At 34.3% G+C, this 17,534-nt stretch overlaps 1 protein-coding gene across 1 annotated transcript; it reads left to right on the top strand.

The window, feature by feature from the left end:
- Positions 1 to 42: 42 nt before the first annotated feature.
- On the top strand, positions 43 to 6,470 carry LOC124186339 (calcium and integrin-binding family member 3). Its single transcript, XM_046577970.1, has 4 exons — positions 43 to 1,530; positions 3,217 to 3,337; positions 5,098 to 5,263; positions 5,487 to 6,470. Exons 1-4 carry the CDS (start codon positions 1,445 to 1,447, stop codon positions 5,702 to 5,704), a joined length of 591 nt encoding a protein of 196 aa, XP_046433926.1. The 5' UTR covers positions 43 to 1,444; the 3' UTR covers positions 5,705 to 6,470.
- The last annotated feature ends 11,064 nt before the right edge of the window (positions 6,471 to 17,534 follow it).

Here is a 17,534-nt window from a genome sequence, read left to right as displayed (position 1 = left end):
GTCGGAGGTTGTGTAGGTAATGAAAATTGTTTTAGGCTAAGTGTAGATCTCAAATAATTGATGAATTCTAGGCAAACTTTTAACGTTCTGCCTGTAGTTGTACAACATCAGATTATTCTTTACAACTGTTTATGATTACAATCAAGTAGTTTCTTGAAATAGTTTCACAGAACAGTGATGATGTTACAGGACGCATAGTGCGTAAATTTTGTCTCTTCAAGTCAGTTTTTGTTGAAACTCGCTTTTTTGTCACCTTTCCAACAAAAAGTCACCTGTTCCAACTATTTTGTGATGATATTGATTAATTTTTCGGAAAACCCTCTATAATGACAATTTACTAAACCATCCAAAATATTGAACTTTCGCAAAGCCCAGGTCCATAGTTTCGATTGAAGCCGATCTCTGTGCCAAAGATGCGCTATTATTTTTTTTTAAACATGTTTTGGATGATTGGAATTTCGTGTTTTAGATTTGCTCCCAAACTTGTTATATGAATGCACTTATCGAAAAATAAATCTATAATTTCTTAACAAGTTTTTCAGCCCATCTCGTCTCATAATATGAATTAATTTTTCAGCACATCTGAAACCTGACCTTCCAATTTTTACAAGCTTTTGTGCTTGTATGCTTTATTTTATTGTAATTTAATGACCTGGATATAGCTGTACCGATATAATTGAGGAATTGATGTTTTTTTTTAATTAGAAATTTTGGCTATTCTAATAATCTCATTAATAACACATTATACACGCCTAGAGCTGAACCGACATTAAACCTAAGATTCTATACCTCAAAATTAAGTGTCTCATCTTGCAGAAATATCTAATTTTTTAAACACTTTTTGTCACTAATCAGTCACTTTACTAATAATTATAGTCACTTTTCTTACTTTTGTTGCGCAAGTAGACCGCTGTGAATTCTAGTATTATGAAAACCTAGAAATAGGGACCTTATAAGCAGCTGAAGCTTGAATAATTATTATCCAAAATATTGCATCTGATACCGTTAATTTTTGTGCATTGGCATAATTCATCATAGAAAACAAATAATATTAAATCAAGCCGTAATAAATATTCCTGCGTTGATTCAGGCAAGGATCGCGTGTAACTGAAGAATAATATGTGACGAGAAAAAAAGTAAGGGTGTGGGTGTGGTTAAATATCGATGTTATCATTAGCTTAAAGGGTGAGGCAGAGCATCCGCCAAAAATGGGAGCGCCGTTCGGCTCACCTTCAGAATCACAATCAGACGGTATTCGGAATTTGACACAGTCACAGACCGTTGCGGTACTTATTGTTAGATTCATTTATGGAATTGACGTTATTCCTCAAATAATTTTGAGTGAAATAATATCATTTAAATAAGTTTTACTACAAGTATAATTTAAAATAGCTACACACTTAGTCAACTATCTAGTCCGCTGCAGTGTTGGGTTTCGTTAAGCATGGGGAATAAAGTAGCTACTTTTACCGAAGAACAACTCGAGGATTATCAAGATTGTACTTTTTTTACTCGTAAAGAAATATTGAGGTTTGTCAATTTGATAGTAAACATTCTCATGTGCTTTAACATTATCATTTCAAATATAAACTCTGTGCTCTTTACCAAATAAAGTTGCGTGTAAAATTTTGGTAATGATTGTGATAATAGATATTAGCAGCATATTTGAAAAAAATCGAGTTTTCTTGTACGAGCTAGAATACTTAAAAACGTTGTCCTTCTTTTCGACGGCTATACGTTTTTAAAAAAAGTTTCTTTTCGTAATTCTATTTGTATTGAATCATTTTATTTATTTGAGATGTTAAATGATTCGGCTATGACAGTGCCAGTTAAAAAGAAGTTTCTATTGATACTAAGAAAAATGGAAGGTTCAAATTTAAAACATCCTTTTTATTAATTTCTATTTTAGAATTATATACTTTCCGGTAATCTGTGATTAAGTAAAAAGACGTTCGTAAGTCAGGGAAGTATTCGTCTGCAGTGGCGGGTTGAATTCATCTGGAATGCTTAGCGTATATTACATCGTAAAGCATACTACACGGAGGGAAAGGATTGAATGATCAATCTGACTATCAATTTATTCAATATAAAACGGCGTCAGATCTTTGTAATAATGTGAATTTTGTGTCAAGAAAACGTGTGATTGGAATGACCAAACATTTGATTGAACCGTACCTTGTCCGTTTTGTTCTAAAAATATGAATTTGTTATAGCAAAACTCCTTGAGCTTGTTTTGATTCATGTTTTGTTGAGTCAAAAGGTGAACGGTTGAAACAGGTAACGTAATTTATTCTTACATAAATCTTTTGCATTGACTGAATATCGAAGATATTCAAGCGCCTAAAATCGTATTTTTCGAATCACATTGATCATAATTTTTGGATCTCATCTTGGACCTCATATTTAATGGATAAACCCCGTAAACTTATTGATGTATACCGTAGAAGTCTTAATTGAACACGGGTCAATATTCTTTGTTTAATCGTAGCCAATATCACAATGTTGAGGATTCGAACCTTGATGTTACACTTTCTTTGTTTGTAATAGGTTCAATTATAATCTCATACCAGATTATCCGAATCTGACGTCCTACTCGACTACCCGGTTTCATAACTATCTCTGAAGCTACTTCTGTAGCGAGAAAGTTGACCCCCTAGCGATCGATTATCGTACTAATAGACCGATGCCTACGATGAATATATTCTCCATTTGTTTCAAAGCATGGTGTGTTTCTTTTACCTCGTAAACAAATTAGTGCATCCTATTCAACCAGTTACGTCAAACTTAGCTCCGGTTGTATCAACTAAGTATGGCATTCAATCGAAGTAAATTTTTTGTTGGTTAGATTCATGTACTCATTTTATTTGAAGTACCTAACGCTTTCTGTCATCGAACATGCGACTTGGAGGAACAATACATAAACTTCAAATGATATGATATTTAGTTGACTTAATTTCGGAAATACATGAAAAGGTTCGCCCGAATAAATATTTCATTCGATCGCGATAAGAAATGTTTTTGTTGAATCAAGGAATCCGCTTGACTAAAAAATTTTGTCAGACTAATTGAATCGAAATTGTTGAATTGAAGTCATCGTATTTAGAACAAATAAGGCATACTGGATCGAGGCGAATGGACTCCAACAAAATCTCTTTTGTTAGTTGACGAATTCCTTCCCCTCCGTGTAGCTGTAGTGATATTTCTGCCCGTTTTTAGAATTCATAAAAGGTTTCGTGACATGGGTGACCCAGGAACTGTACCACGAGTGATGTCAGCCCAAGACGCAGCAAATTTACGTCTGCCCTTATCGTGCGTTACGCGTCTCCCGGAGCTGAGGGTGAGATAGACTAATTGATATCGTCAAATTTTAGAAACCCATTCTCACATTGTTTTTCATTTAAGGCTCATATTTTGGCATCATTGTATTATAACATATTGTATTATATTTTTCTTAGTGAAAACCGTTACGTAAATTTCTTTTATACGAATGTTTCTATTTATACATATTTCGCACTACATAGTTACTTAAATGAATATCACTATATATCAATATCCGGCCTTAAAGTTCAACTTTACGAACACGTGTTCAACTGAGCTTAAATTCAACTTTACGACCGGAAAACGTGACCGTAACGGTGTACTTTACGGCTTCTATATCGAAATAGTACTTTAATATACCAGTGCAAGAAAGCGGATATCTTACGAAGACTATGAAGTTGGCTGCACAAGCCAAAGCCGAGTGCTACCGACTTCACAACTTTCATCAAGAATCCGCTTCTTTGCGCGAGTGTCACATACTATTTTTGTGAAGAGTGTAGAAAAAATCCCCCTCATGCCTGACAAGCGTGCAAAAAAAGTAAATACATAAGAGTGTCAAAAAAGCATGCGGAAAGTCACCAGAGTATCAAAATAGCGCTGATAAAGTAACTAGTGGATATAAAAGAGACTATAATCTATCTACGCATGCGCAGTTCATACCATTGCAAAAAGAGCCATTTCTCACACGCATTACAGGCACCGAAAGAGGGACTCTTGATACATGTGTTGCAAAAAATAATGTTCGCACAACGGCCGTACAGTTTTCCGACCTTGCGTGGATTTGTTGTTGAATTTCACCGCTTTGGTACGAAAACTACTATTTATTTATTACTTTCATAACTACTATCGTTCTTATCACTATTGTTATGATTTTTATTTTTATTGTTGCTGGCTTTGTCGATATTTCTATAAATTTTATAACAGTATTACCATTGCAGTTTTACTGTCATTGTTACGAAAAATTATATCAGTATGGTTCAACTCTTTAGTTTATTGTATTGTTTGTCCTTGTTGTAAAGGTTGCATATCGCGCGTGGGAAAATCTCAAAAAAATAGTCAGGAAGGGTGCTTCAAATTTATAGGTGGCTTCATTAGGTGTGAGAGATAAAATTGATCACAGGGGTTTTATTTACTTATGTATTTGACTGAATATAAAAATTTTTTTCTCTTCAAGTCATCAACTGCTTATCCATCGGGTCGAGGAGTGTCAAAAAATTCGCGGTTAATGCTGAAAAATTGACATAGATTGTGTGACGTTGTCAGATTTTTCGTATCAGTGGATGTCTCGGAAAAGAATGTCGAAGAGATTGTGTAACCTGAGTGTGCGTTCCAACCAAATGAATACTTTTCTTCCAGCATGACTTAGTTTTTCCAACTATTGCGTCCAGCTACACGGGAAATGCAAAGGACATGTTTTTTTATTGGCTGATTAATTTTTCTTATTTTGTAGTGGCAAAATGTTATGGATTCAACTTCATTTCAAACTCAGCACAGGTTTTTATGACGCTTCTTAGTATAGTTATCTGCTATGCGATTAAGAAATACACCAACATAAATCAGCAAAAACAATTGAAAACGAGAAAAAGAGCTCAAATAGAGTTACCTCTCTATATAATATTAATAAACTGTGTATTATGACACTTGCTTAAAACGTGGAAAGCAAATACCAGACAGCAAATATTTCCACAAATGTCATTTTTTATCATACTTACTGCTTCTTTACATAATAGTATCCACCACACTATTTAGTTGTATTTTTTTTTTTTTTAAATACTTCAGGAAAATCCGTTTATGGAACGGATTGCCGAAGTTTTCACCAAGTGTCGAGATCCCGGCTGGAGTTTGGACGAAGGTATATGCTTTGAGGAATTCTTGGAAATGATGTCCGTATTTTCAGAACACGCGTCGCGCGATTTGAAAGTGTTCTATGCGTTTAAAATTTATGGTAAGTGACAAGAAGTTTTTTTTTTTTCAAAATATTACCAAACTAATAAATAATTCACATTGATTTTAAGAATTGTTGTTTTCAAATTAAATACATTTTAGTCATTGAGTCGTGTTGCCAATTCGATTATACTGAGGAAACTGACTATTTGTTCAAAACTACGGTAAAATAAAATAGTAATCCCTTCATTATACTACACTGTTAGGCGTACACGTAATTACAGATTTTGACGAAGACGGAGTGCTGGGACTCGGTGACTTAGAACGCACTTGTCGACAATTAGTCAGAGGAGCTCTCAGTGCTGAGGAAGTAGCCACAATCTGTCGCAAGGTATTGGAGGAAAGTGACATCGATGGAGACGGTTCTCTATCCTATTTAGAGTTCGAGCACGTCATCACAAGGGCCCCAGATTTTCTGGCGACGTTTCACATACGAATTTAATATAGATAACAAATTCCTGAACGGAGTAATAGAAAATTTAGAACGGAATCAAGTATGAAAAAAAAATATATATATATGGGTACGTCCAATACTTTTCGACCGCAGCCTGCGGGCTTGAGTCAGCGATTCGGCTTCTGATTTTTTTTCAAGAAAGTAGGTTATAAAAGAAGACGATTCCCCAAATTTGAGCTTAATATAAGAAAATCTGGTGGCTATAGAAATTTTGGAAGTTTTTAATAATTCAATTTTTTAGTTATTTTCACGATTTTTTCATGAGAGCTCTATGGGACTTAAAGACTCGAATCAAACGGCATTCCCCTTCTCTGACCTTGTATTTTGAGGAAAAAAATATTTTTTTACTCCAAAGCAAAATCCAGTTTAATTAGGACCCTTTTCATGAACTGCTATTTTAGCAAAATTTCGCACAACTTTGAAACGCTGCCACGTCAAGAATTTTCCAAGTAGACAGCCAATCGACGGCACAAATTTTTCGTCTAGGTATACTTTATCACTACCTACAAGAATTATTATCAATTACCACGTTCCTTTTTATATACGGCCTCGCAAAACCAACTGATTTCTGAAAAATTGCTGTTTTCAGATAGCTGTAACTTTTTTCTATCAACTCGAAATCGCTTGAAATTTTCAGGGAAAATACTTCATTCTATCCCCAAACAACGCTGAAAATTTCCAGCTGGGAGTCGAAGTTGTTAACGAGCTGTGAATTTTCAAAATTTTCAAGTTTCCCACATAATATTTCATAATTCATAAAATCAGAAAAAAATTGAAAACTAAAAGAGAAACAAATCGAAATATATATAAAACTCTAATTAAATATATACAGATCAATCTGTAAAAAACAGAAATACTATTATTATTAACGCTAAGGCCGTTAGTAAAGTTTGCTCGTGTTAATACGAGTAAGAAATGAATCTTCTTGCAAGACTCGTAATGAAAGGATGTGTTCCATCATGCGCGACCGCAGAGTGTTTACAATCCGTAACAGTGCGTATAAAGTGAGAGTGGGTGAGAAGTGCGATAAGCCTCACTATTGGGTTTGTTACTTTACAATGCGTCATCTGGTGGAAAAAAATCAAACTAATGCAACCAGGCTGACAGCTGATCGTTGACCGTGTTTGTTCGCGCGTGGATGGTAGGACAGGTATATTATTGATCACGTTTCATTAATTTATGTGACATGAGTAATTTGAAACGCCAAAATTTACGATTTGTCTCTATTGAAATCAAAAACTCAGGTTATGATGTGGTGGTAAATTGGCGCTGGTAACCAGGCTCCGACGTTATGAGGACATTTTCCAATATGGACAATTAATACAAGTCCACGTAGAGCAGACGAGCGCAAGCTTGGTGCTCAAATCTAGAATCCCTGGTATAACTAATAGTTGCTGCGATATTCTAAGTAAAAATCGTACAAAAATTTTATTTAAATTCACGTAGAATTTTTAAAAATGTTTTCGTAGAATAGCGCAGTTTTTTTTTTTTTTTTGTAGATTTGGTAGTTTTTCATAATTCTGTATACTGTGTAATTTCCTTAGTGGGAATAATTTCTACGCCTAACTGCAAATTTCATTTTACGATTGAATATAGAAATTCGGACACGTGCATAATTTTGGCAGAGAATTTTATTGCAGATTATCGTACTTTTCCGTGGAACATCGAACTTTTGCGTAGATGGTCGTGGCTTTTAGTGACAATTGTAGAATGGCTTGCAATTTCGCGATTTGTTGTAGAATTTTGTGAATTCCTAATTCAGAGAAATCACAAATATTGGTTTCTTATAAGCCTGATCTATTGAGACAAGATGAGTTGAAAAATATACGACAGATTCTCTAAATCCGTCCAGATTATACTCAAACGAACAGACTAGTACACGAATGTAGAGCCGAATTCTGCTAGGTACTTATAAGTTGTCTGCAACATGTTTTCCGTGTGAGAGATATACGACATCTAGCGGTGGTTCAAAAATAGTATGTCATATTTTCTTGTGCATATTCGTAATCTTGTCGACAATCATTTATAGAAATTCATATTTTTCTGCGAAATTCTATGGAAAACAATCTTTTCATTTTGAAGCTGTAGATTTCGTGATACTTGCAAAAATTCTCAGTTTTTATTCGAAGCTATAGATTTGCGAGAATTCATGGAGTGTTATTTAAATTTTTATGACTTCATTTTGTCATCTGTAATATTTCATAGTTGTTTATAAGTAAAACATACAAAAAAAAAAAACTATTTTCTATAATGTTTAACACTCTGCACTTTATTGTAGTTTGGCGTAGATATTATTTTCACCAGGGTATCCCAATAAATATTTAAGTATACATCAGTGTGTCAAAAAAAAAAAAAAAAAAAATTTGTATTCCTTTTAACGCTACCCGATAAAATGCCTGTTTGGGACCTAAAAAATAACATCTTAAAATTTGAGTCACGTAGCTTTTATGCGTAAGAACTGGCGCAATTGATTTTTCGTTTGTTTTTTCTCACTTTTTCCTAAAAATTTCCCTGAAAAATTAAACTCATAGTTTACTCGACTGTTTTTGTAACATTTAATCACAGATATGCAAAGAGCATGAAGAAAGTTTTGATTTGAAAAAAAGTTTGTTGAGATTCGTTGGAAATCAAAGGAGCTTACAGGCTGTGAAACTTATCGGCCTGTTGTTCGATAATTTAAACAAGTAGCGCAAAAAATATGATCACGATTGGAATACGGCCTACTTTCATTGTACGAAATATTAAATATTCGGGAAAAAGGTAAGTGAGCGAAAAAAATTTTGTAAAGTCAGCGGAGCGCTCGGGCAGGGTGGGGGTAGCTAACTCGACGCGGAAAATATTGCGATACGGGCGTTCAATTCAACGGCGCGACTTGAGTCGCACTTTTCTCGGGAACTGTTTGCGATAAATGGTCATTTTTTTTTTAAATCTGATTCTAACGCGAAAATTTTCAGTCACGAATTCATTTGTAGTGTTCAGCTACGGCGAAGCAAACTGCTTGACAGCCAAGCCACGACTGCCTCGGCATCTGTTCTTTTGGGTCTGAGGCCCGACCCTGGATCCTATTCAAAATCGTGTACCTGCGTCCTTCTTTCGACTTCGTTAGCCGACAAAGGAAGTGGCTGCTACCTTCTTTCTTAAACAATTTGGTATTTTTATTCTAAGGCAAATATGCAATAATAAGAAATAAATTGCTTAAATAACGGTTGTTTTTTTTTGTAGTAATTGTGTATTTATATACAATCAACGCATGATACGACAATTATTGTAATTTTTTTGATCGTAAGTGTGAATATAACTGGGAACATCGAAAGATAATCTTTTCTGTTTGTTCAGAAAATAGATTAAACTTGCTTTTAATTAAAAAAAATGGTTGATGTCTTGATAGAAAAACATAACTAAACATGTACATTTAATTAATGTGCTCATGACGGCTTTGCCTTATAAATTTTACAATTTTGGGTTAGGGAATTCGATTCTCCTCGTTGCGCGGTATCAGATTAAAAATAAAAAAAGATTCTCAACAAACTTTTTTTCAAATTAAAGCTTTTTTCATGCTCTTTTCATATCTGTAATTAAATGTTACAAAAACAGTCGAATAAACGGTTAGTTTCATTTTTCAACTAAGGGCGTATAAGAAAAAAATTCACTTCTTTGCAAGATTGCATTTTTAAAAAAAAATAATTATGGATTCCAATATTATTACCGTGCAGCCTAACATTACAAAGATCAGAGTAACGTCGGATAACCCTCAGAATTGTACAGGTCGATGTTTAGCTAATTTGTTTATAAGGCCATAAGTCTAGAACCATTTCTATTATAGATTCCAGCTTCCGTACGAATTGTTTGACAGTGGCAAAGAATGGTTTAACTTGTGATGCGAAGACGTTATTGTAATAAATAATCGCTTTGTTATTATGTATTTAAAACGACGAAATTAGTGGATTTTTGCCAATAACTTTTGATGTGATCAATATTTTTCAACTCGCGGCGTGCAGTTGCGTAGACCTTTCATAGATGAAAAAAAAAAGTATTGAACTTTTTTTCTGTACAATTGAAAGGAAACAAGATATACGTGAAAAACGTTAAAATTGTAGTTTTGATCGATTTTTGAACAATGTTCCTACCCGGTTTCAGAGAGCGGATGATACATGTTCGTGTACATCAGTTTTATTACACCCACGCTCATAAAATCAACCTGCTCCAAGAAAATATATTAAAATATTGAAATAAGGGAAATTATCGCTATAAAATGTAAAAAAAGAAGGGCGGTGTGCCATAAAAATACTTCGTAAATTCGTGAAATACACATCTCAAGTGAGTGAAAACTTAGTAGTTGCTTTTGCAACCCGAACCGAAATTAAATCCGTAGAAAACGTGGCAAACGGCAAATCAAATATTCAATTCTATCTGGACGAAAACTTCCTTTTCTCAGCTACGGATACTAGCTACTATAATACCAATACCAAAGCCAAAGAAAAATCGTACAAACGCCACAAGTAACGGCCCGACAGCACTTGCTTACAATCTTTGAAAAATCCTCGAAAAAATGTTAAGCCGACGATTCAAATAGATGCTAGAACACAAAAATTATATAATTCCCTCCAAAATGGATTTCAGGAATTTCACTCTAGAATGGACCACCTTGTCCAGTTACAAACATACATCTGTAATTGCTTCGCCAGCAAATCCTACGTCACGGCAAAGCTTATGAGATGGTATGGCGGCACAGAATAGTAGACTTACTTATTACAAAAGGATTCCAACCGTTTCTTGCTGTGTAGATGATAAATAAACATATGCCCGGAGGAGGGCCCACGATAAGGGATGTATCTCTGCTCTGCGGAGTATCGACTTCTAATCTTTAGAGACGGTGGTCTTCTATGTCAAGGAGACTGTGAAGATTGAAGAATCAGAAAATCGTCTTACTAACAAGTAAGAAATTAGATCTATCACCCATACACCTGATGTTCTTTAAATTAAATCCTAATCGGTCATGTTTCAATTCGTCTGCATATAAGCATAAATTCAGACACAATTTGTACAAGTTTTAATGTAGCATTTTAAATTTATAAATTAGTAATGCACATGCAGCACTCATATTCGAAAGTGAATTTTGGAAAACTAAGTTTGCTAACTGGAAAAAAACCGATAATCTTTTAACCTCTGAAAAGAAAAGGATGGTTATATATCCAGACAAATTTAATTGATTGGTCATCTTAACTGATACTCCGATCCCAAAAGATGTGACAGAGCTTTTACATTTAGATCCACGTTACGGGGTCTCTTTTAAGAAAGATCTTATTCCGACGGCTAAATTAGTTGCGGATTTTTAATCAAATATCAGATTGTTGCTCCTAGAAGTACGTATTACTGTGAAAGCTCTGGACTCTCTTAATGACGTATAGAACTTTTAGACAAATCTGTTGAATAAATCCTATGGAAAAAATTATTTAAAAGTTTTTAGTTTTCTTTATTTTTATCGAAAACCAATTGAGATTTAGGTCTGATACTTTCAGGACCTTAATATTTTAAGAGTACCTACTTACCCATAAAACATCATTACTATATTCGCAAAAGGCATATTTACCTTGCCTATCTCACTATGGCTTTTCCCCAGTTCTTTGACTGCTGTAAAGTTAGATGAACAAAAGTGATCTAGATTGGGCAGTTGATAAAAATTAAACGCAAAATTTTGTGTCGCACCAATAACAGTTTAATGACTTTGGATAACAAATATACCGATATCATTCAAATGTTAATACTGTGCGTAAGTATAATGTACAATGAGTCTTTAGTCGGTAGCGTAACTTTCACTTTTTAGCCGCTCCACATTTACATGATAGAATGTGCCTTAAAGATATATTGAAGGGCCAAGTTTGGCTTGAAAAGCAACTCATAAGACCACCTATAGAACGTCCTCTGATCTTTGAACATCGTTTATTTACATCTTTCTTGCCATCTAGGTATTTTACAGCACATTATATGTGACCAATCCGGTGATACAAGTTTCCTCTTCCACTTTTTTATTTCAGAACTTGTGACATTTTATTACCACAGCAACGAAAACAAATGTTGAAAAGAAAAAAATTGACTAGCAAGAGTGGTAGCATTGCGATTATAATAATAACACACAATGGAGATTAGTTTGATTTTCTACCTCGAGAGTGCGCTGCAAGAAAACTGCGTTACCAACAAACGTGGGGGAAAACTGAAAAGTTTTGCTAAACTTTGGTTACTTCATCACCCAGCTCGATTCAGGCGGTAATGTTTTGCAATAGATTGTCGCTAATAAGGGTTCTATACTAACTAGCATTCAGTGTCACCCCGCTGCATGTGACGTATAAACAGTAGTACGATAAGACACATACGAACGTGAGTTCTTTCTGCACGCATTACCGCGCTGCAGGAAATGATCACGCATGTGAATAAACCTGGATCTAACTGCTTCTTGACCCGAAGAAGGCTGAAGCGTAAACTGGTTTCTCAGGCTCTCGGATGCCCTGAACTCGTACGCATATTTATGAAAGTACTTGTACTCAAATCGCGTTGAACGCAAGGTACAAATCTAAACAGCCCAGAAGATATTACAGAAACGAATGAACAGTTCATTAATTTCTTAGCGAACTGCCGGAAAAACTATGGTCCATATTCTTTTACAAGCGTATATTTAGAAAGTTATAACTTCTCTTAAAGTTGTGCTTAACAACTGTACCAAAATTTCCACAAAAGTACTTGGGTACAAAATAATACAAGTAGCTTTTATATATTCCAGTATTGAAAACTACTATTTTGCGTAATTGTTATATTTCTCAGTGGTTTCTATTTTACAAGAAATGCCGAAATGATATGTATCATCGGTTTTCTAAGAAAGTCTTCTGTGAAATTGTTAACTACAGGCAGGAAATCACCAACCACGTTTATTTGGTTCGCAGATTGATAAGTCAAGTGTTATCTTAGATGAAGTAATACTCCCAAAAACAAATAGATCAGCGAACTCTGACGGTAGAAATGATTTGTGACAGAAAGTGTTTTGAATATGACGCGATTTTGAGTACATGCTGAGAAATGTGATGCAGAGGCTGCCCTGGCGGAAATTTTCTACGTCAAACTATGAAAGTGTTCCGAATAACGTAGAAAAGGAGTAGATCTTGTAAGTCGAAGGAGTTGGCAAGAAAAAGAAAACAGAAAAAAACGGTAATGTTTCAGGAGTGATATACTATCACTTGATGATGTTTTAATCAACTTTGAAGTGATGAGGTGCAAAGTTTTATAACTGCTCAACAAGAGACTACGCAGCATATAGAGGCACTAATTTTACACAGCATAAAGAGGAGTTTGTCATTAAATCATTTCAATACTCTTGGCACAGCTTGGTAGCATGCAAACAGACCTGGTTCCACTTGATAGAACTTCAAAAGTGACGAGCGGACCGTAAATTGAATGAATAACGAGCAACGCTGTGAAAAGTATTCGGAAAGACATTAAACACTGAAATTCGATGAATCAAAGGTTTTGTTTTTGTTGGTTAAAAAACATTCGCCTCAATCATCATTTTGTTCGAATGAATAAACCGTACTCTCTATAACAAATGCGAGCACTTTGAATCAATTAAATGAGTTATTTCAAGTATTTGGTTCATCTGACTCCATTTCTACTTGTAACATTTATTACTCAGAGTTGAGTTGACTAAATACATTTTTTTAAAGTAGGTTGGTGGTATATCTGAATGTATATCATTGAATGGACTGAACGTGTCATTGATCCAAATAAATATAGTGATCCTATCAATCAAATTTCAACTGGTCGAAATGATTGGCTTATTATATCGTTCAGTGAAATAAATAGTTGAATCGAATCAGGTCAATTTATTTAATCAATTTCAAACTTACAAGTGGACTTTATAAATTGTACACTGTTAAATTGATTATATATTTATTTTATTGCAAACATCCGATGATAATCCCAGTTATTGAGAATACCGCACATTTGATTGGTTCGAATCGACCATGATTACGAAGACCAAATTGAATCGTTTCGCCAAACTGCTGGTGCATTTAAAGTAACGAATCGATATTTTTGTGGATAACACATATTTGTCCTTTAGTTCAGTTGAAACAACATTTAATACAATAAACTTGTTCTTTGGCCGACAAGAAATTATTTATTAGAATATTCGGACCATCTGAATCACGCAACAAACATTAGGTACTTGTTTTTGACAATGTGCTATTTATTTGATTGAATAGAATGTACTGATCTAGCTTGATGTTTAGTTGACAAATAGTCATTTTTTTATATCAATCAAATATGACGGATGCCATACTTTATTTACTCAAAGCAAGTACACTTGTACAGTTGTCTTTGTTTAACCACAAACATTAGACATAAACGAGATATTTATGTCGAATACGTATTTTGTTTATTGTAAGTATTTCATTCGTTAACTAAAGTATTTCATCTGCTTTGAAATTGTTGAAATACTGATAAAATCCTGAAATTTCTCCACAAAATCTGTTAATACCACGTTACAATAAATGTGCGTTTTCTTCTTGCCTTGCGATCAATTATAGGTAGTTTGCATGCTTAAAATATGTACCAATTGCCGGAATTAGGCTAATATATTTATTTCATTTTCGATTAGAACCACTCCAAATAATTTTCTGAGCTTTCGTCAATACTTCATTCAGTCCCGTTAACCAACATTTGGTAATTCTAGCAAAAAATTTAGTCCCATCAACCGAAATTGTAGTAATTCCAACAAAACATTAACTTACTTGACCTGAGCATTTCTTCATCCGAACGGTACGAGACGTCAGTCAACAAAAGGGTTGTTCCATGAATGATTGAACTAAATATTGTACCTAGCTGTGATTCTTCCAACTAAATGTTCATTTTCCATTAACTGAGATTTTTTGAATGCAACAGCACATGATCTTGTATTGAGTAGCCATTTGTTGTATCAAAAAGTAAGATATTCAGATCAACAAAATGATTGTTCAATCAACTACGTAATACAGGTCGTTGAAATAAATGCTTTGTCATCTCAACATCCTTGCATTCAATTCAACTAGTTATTAATTTGAGAGAATTATTTTTTATTTAATTCCTGTAATTCATAATATTGTTAGATTTACCTAATATTCACCTCGCCGCTCCTAACTACCAGATTGACTGAAACCGATTTTGTTTGATTCAACAAATTTTTTCTTTCTCGGTGAGTGAAGATACCCAGCAGTCTGGAATAACACTTCCCAATTACACACGTCTGCGAAAAGATATTTTATTTCAATTGCATGGAATATTTTTGGTAAATGTTATGTTTTCGAGTGTGCTGAATCAAAAAATGACTTCCATTTGACTCCATCACGTGCAGTAATTTTGTAAAATACAAGGTGTTTGCTGCATAAAAAAAGCTTATCAATAATGCAAAAACCACCATTTCATTACAATGAACTAAACAATATTTCGTATAAAATTAAACTAACAATTTCTTGGTGAAATGTACTTAACATTCCATGTTCATCCTTTTTGCCTACAATGAAACTTTTCCTTCTTCTCTTTGGTGCTTCTCCGAAGATGCTTCCGCTTTTCATTTCATGTTCCCCTGTTTGTATTTATCCTTGAGTCCAACTGTAATACATATTAAATGAAAGTAAAAAATCACTTTTGCGCAGGATTTTCAGAATCAAGAATAGAATATCAGATTCCGAGTGAAACGGGTGTTTCACTCTAAATGAAACTACAAACATAAGTTCAATAAAAAAGACCTGACGTGACAGAATTTTTGGAGTTTTTTTCCCGGTTTCGGTAAGTAAAAATTCATAAAAAAAACAGTATAAAAAATCTGTGCAGTTTTTTGGTCGCAGACCGGTAATATTGGAATAATTGTTCCTATAGTCACATTTTAAGCACGTTTTCTAATCGAATCGGTAATCACCACTGACATTTACTGGCTAGAAACGTAGAATTGTCATACTTAACAAATTGTGAAGTCCACTTTCGAACTACAGCTCTAATTGTAAGCATGATTGCACAAACGATAACAGAGTGAGTGGCACAGAACCCCGGTTGAAGTGTTCGAAGACAGCGCCAATATCTACAATGTGAAGCGCCGGTCCCTTCACCTTACGATTAGTATTCGTTGGAGCAAGCTGGCGAGTGAAACGGGCAGGGATGAAGTCTGGTATAATTCACATAAAAGTAATTTTACCCGAGCATATACGTACGGGGCATTCCATGACATCTCGATCAAGCTTCTGCGTCGATGTTTCAGATTGGCTTTATAATTTTTTCTATGAAAGTACACGACGAAAAACGCAATCGCACTTTCTTGGGGAATTTTTCGACCCAGAGTATCTGAAGTACGATTTAAAAACTTGAACAAAAAAGCTCATTTTGTAAAGTCTGAAAAAATGCCGAAAAATCTAATAAAATGTAACAAAATTTTTTACACCTATTAAAAGATGGAGATTTCACAACTTCAAAAGATGAAGAAGAAAGATATTATTATTGGATTACATTTTTGACATGAAAATGAACGTAAAAGCTCTCCATCTTATAATAGGTGTCAAAAATTTTGTTATATTTCGTAAGATTTTTCTGAATATTTGCAAATTTTAGAGAGTGTGCGTTTTTTTTTTCTAAGTTTTTAAATCGTACTTCAGATACGCTGGGTTGAAAATTTCTGAAAAATTTGCGCTTGCGTTCTTCGTTATGTACTTTCATAAAAAAAATCATAAAGCCAATCTGAGACTTCGACGTAGAATCTTAATTGATCGAGTTGTCATGGAATGCCCTATACGTATGAGAGACTGCTTGCGATCTTGAAGAGAAGAAGATATTGGTGATTTTTACTGCAACTGGATTTAAATAACAGCGACGGAGTGTAGAAAATCGTATTGTATGCTTTTTTTTCTTTCCAGAGTCTTGAAATCGGTTCAAACATTTGCAAATGATAGTGTGTAGAATTTTATTTGCGTGATACTTGAGAAAATTTTGGAAAATCGATGAAAAACACGACAAACATGAGACTCAGATATCAGTAGCGTACCATAATATCTAAGTGAATGCGAATTTGTTGTACGTATGTCACCTCAGTATTTTCGTGAATTTTGCGAACTTCCTTAAACCAACGCACAAGCACAATTGCAAGCACTATCATATCCCAAATTCTGAAATGAAACGACTTCGAATCTGTGGCGAGAAGAAAACTGTAAAATAAAATATGCTCACTGCTACAGTACGCAAAATCAACATGGCCGCTATTGAGATACTTGTGATTTCATTTTCGCTCGACGATGATATTCAAATTTCAGCACTCGATAGCTGGATATCTGACAGCTAGAGAGCAGTATCTCAGGCGGAGAAAAATGATGTCTAGTGTGTCTGAAATATGATTTTACAGACATAAAAGTAAGGAATATATTCCGAGAAATTTATTCGTATGTGGGAACTTGAAGTATCACTGTGAAAAAAACAAATTGCCTACGTAGTTCACTTTTAAAAACATGAATCTCATACACGAGGCGTTCTCCACCAATCCAGCCACTTTTTTATCTCGGATCTGTTTCATAATTGGTCATATAGTAGTACTACTTAAAGGTACTCTCTGTGAATTTTTAAAGATTTTTTAATCTACTCGTCTCGGAAATGTTTTTTTTTTCTTTTAAACCCGTACTATAATCCTAAGATTCGAATAAAATATCATTATATAATGTATCACTGTTGTCAATACTTAACCCCTTCGTGTATACATTTTTCCTTACAGGCAATTCACTTGAAATTTTGCATACACGGTTTTTGGGATCACTGATTA

Source organism: Neodiprion fabricii, chromosome 7 (assembly GCF_021155785.1).
Source record: "Neodiprion fabricii isolate iyNeoFabr1 chromosome 7, iyNeoFabr1.1, whole genome shotgun sequence".
Taxonomy (NCBI): domain Eukaryota; kingdom Metazoa; phylum Arthropoda; class Insecta; order Hymenoptera; family Diprionidae; genus Neodiprion; species Neodiprion fabricii.
This window is presented reverse-complemented; position numbering and strand designations above follow the sequence as displayed.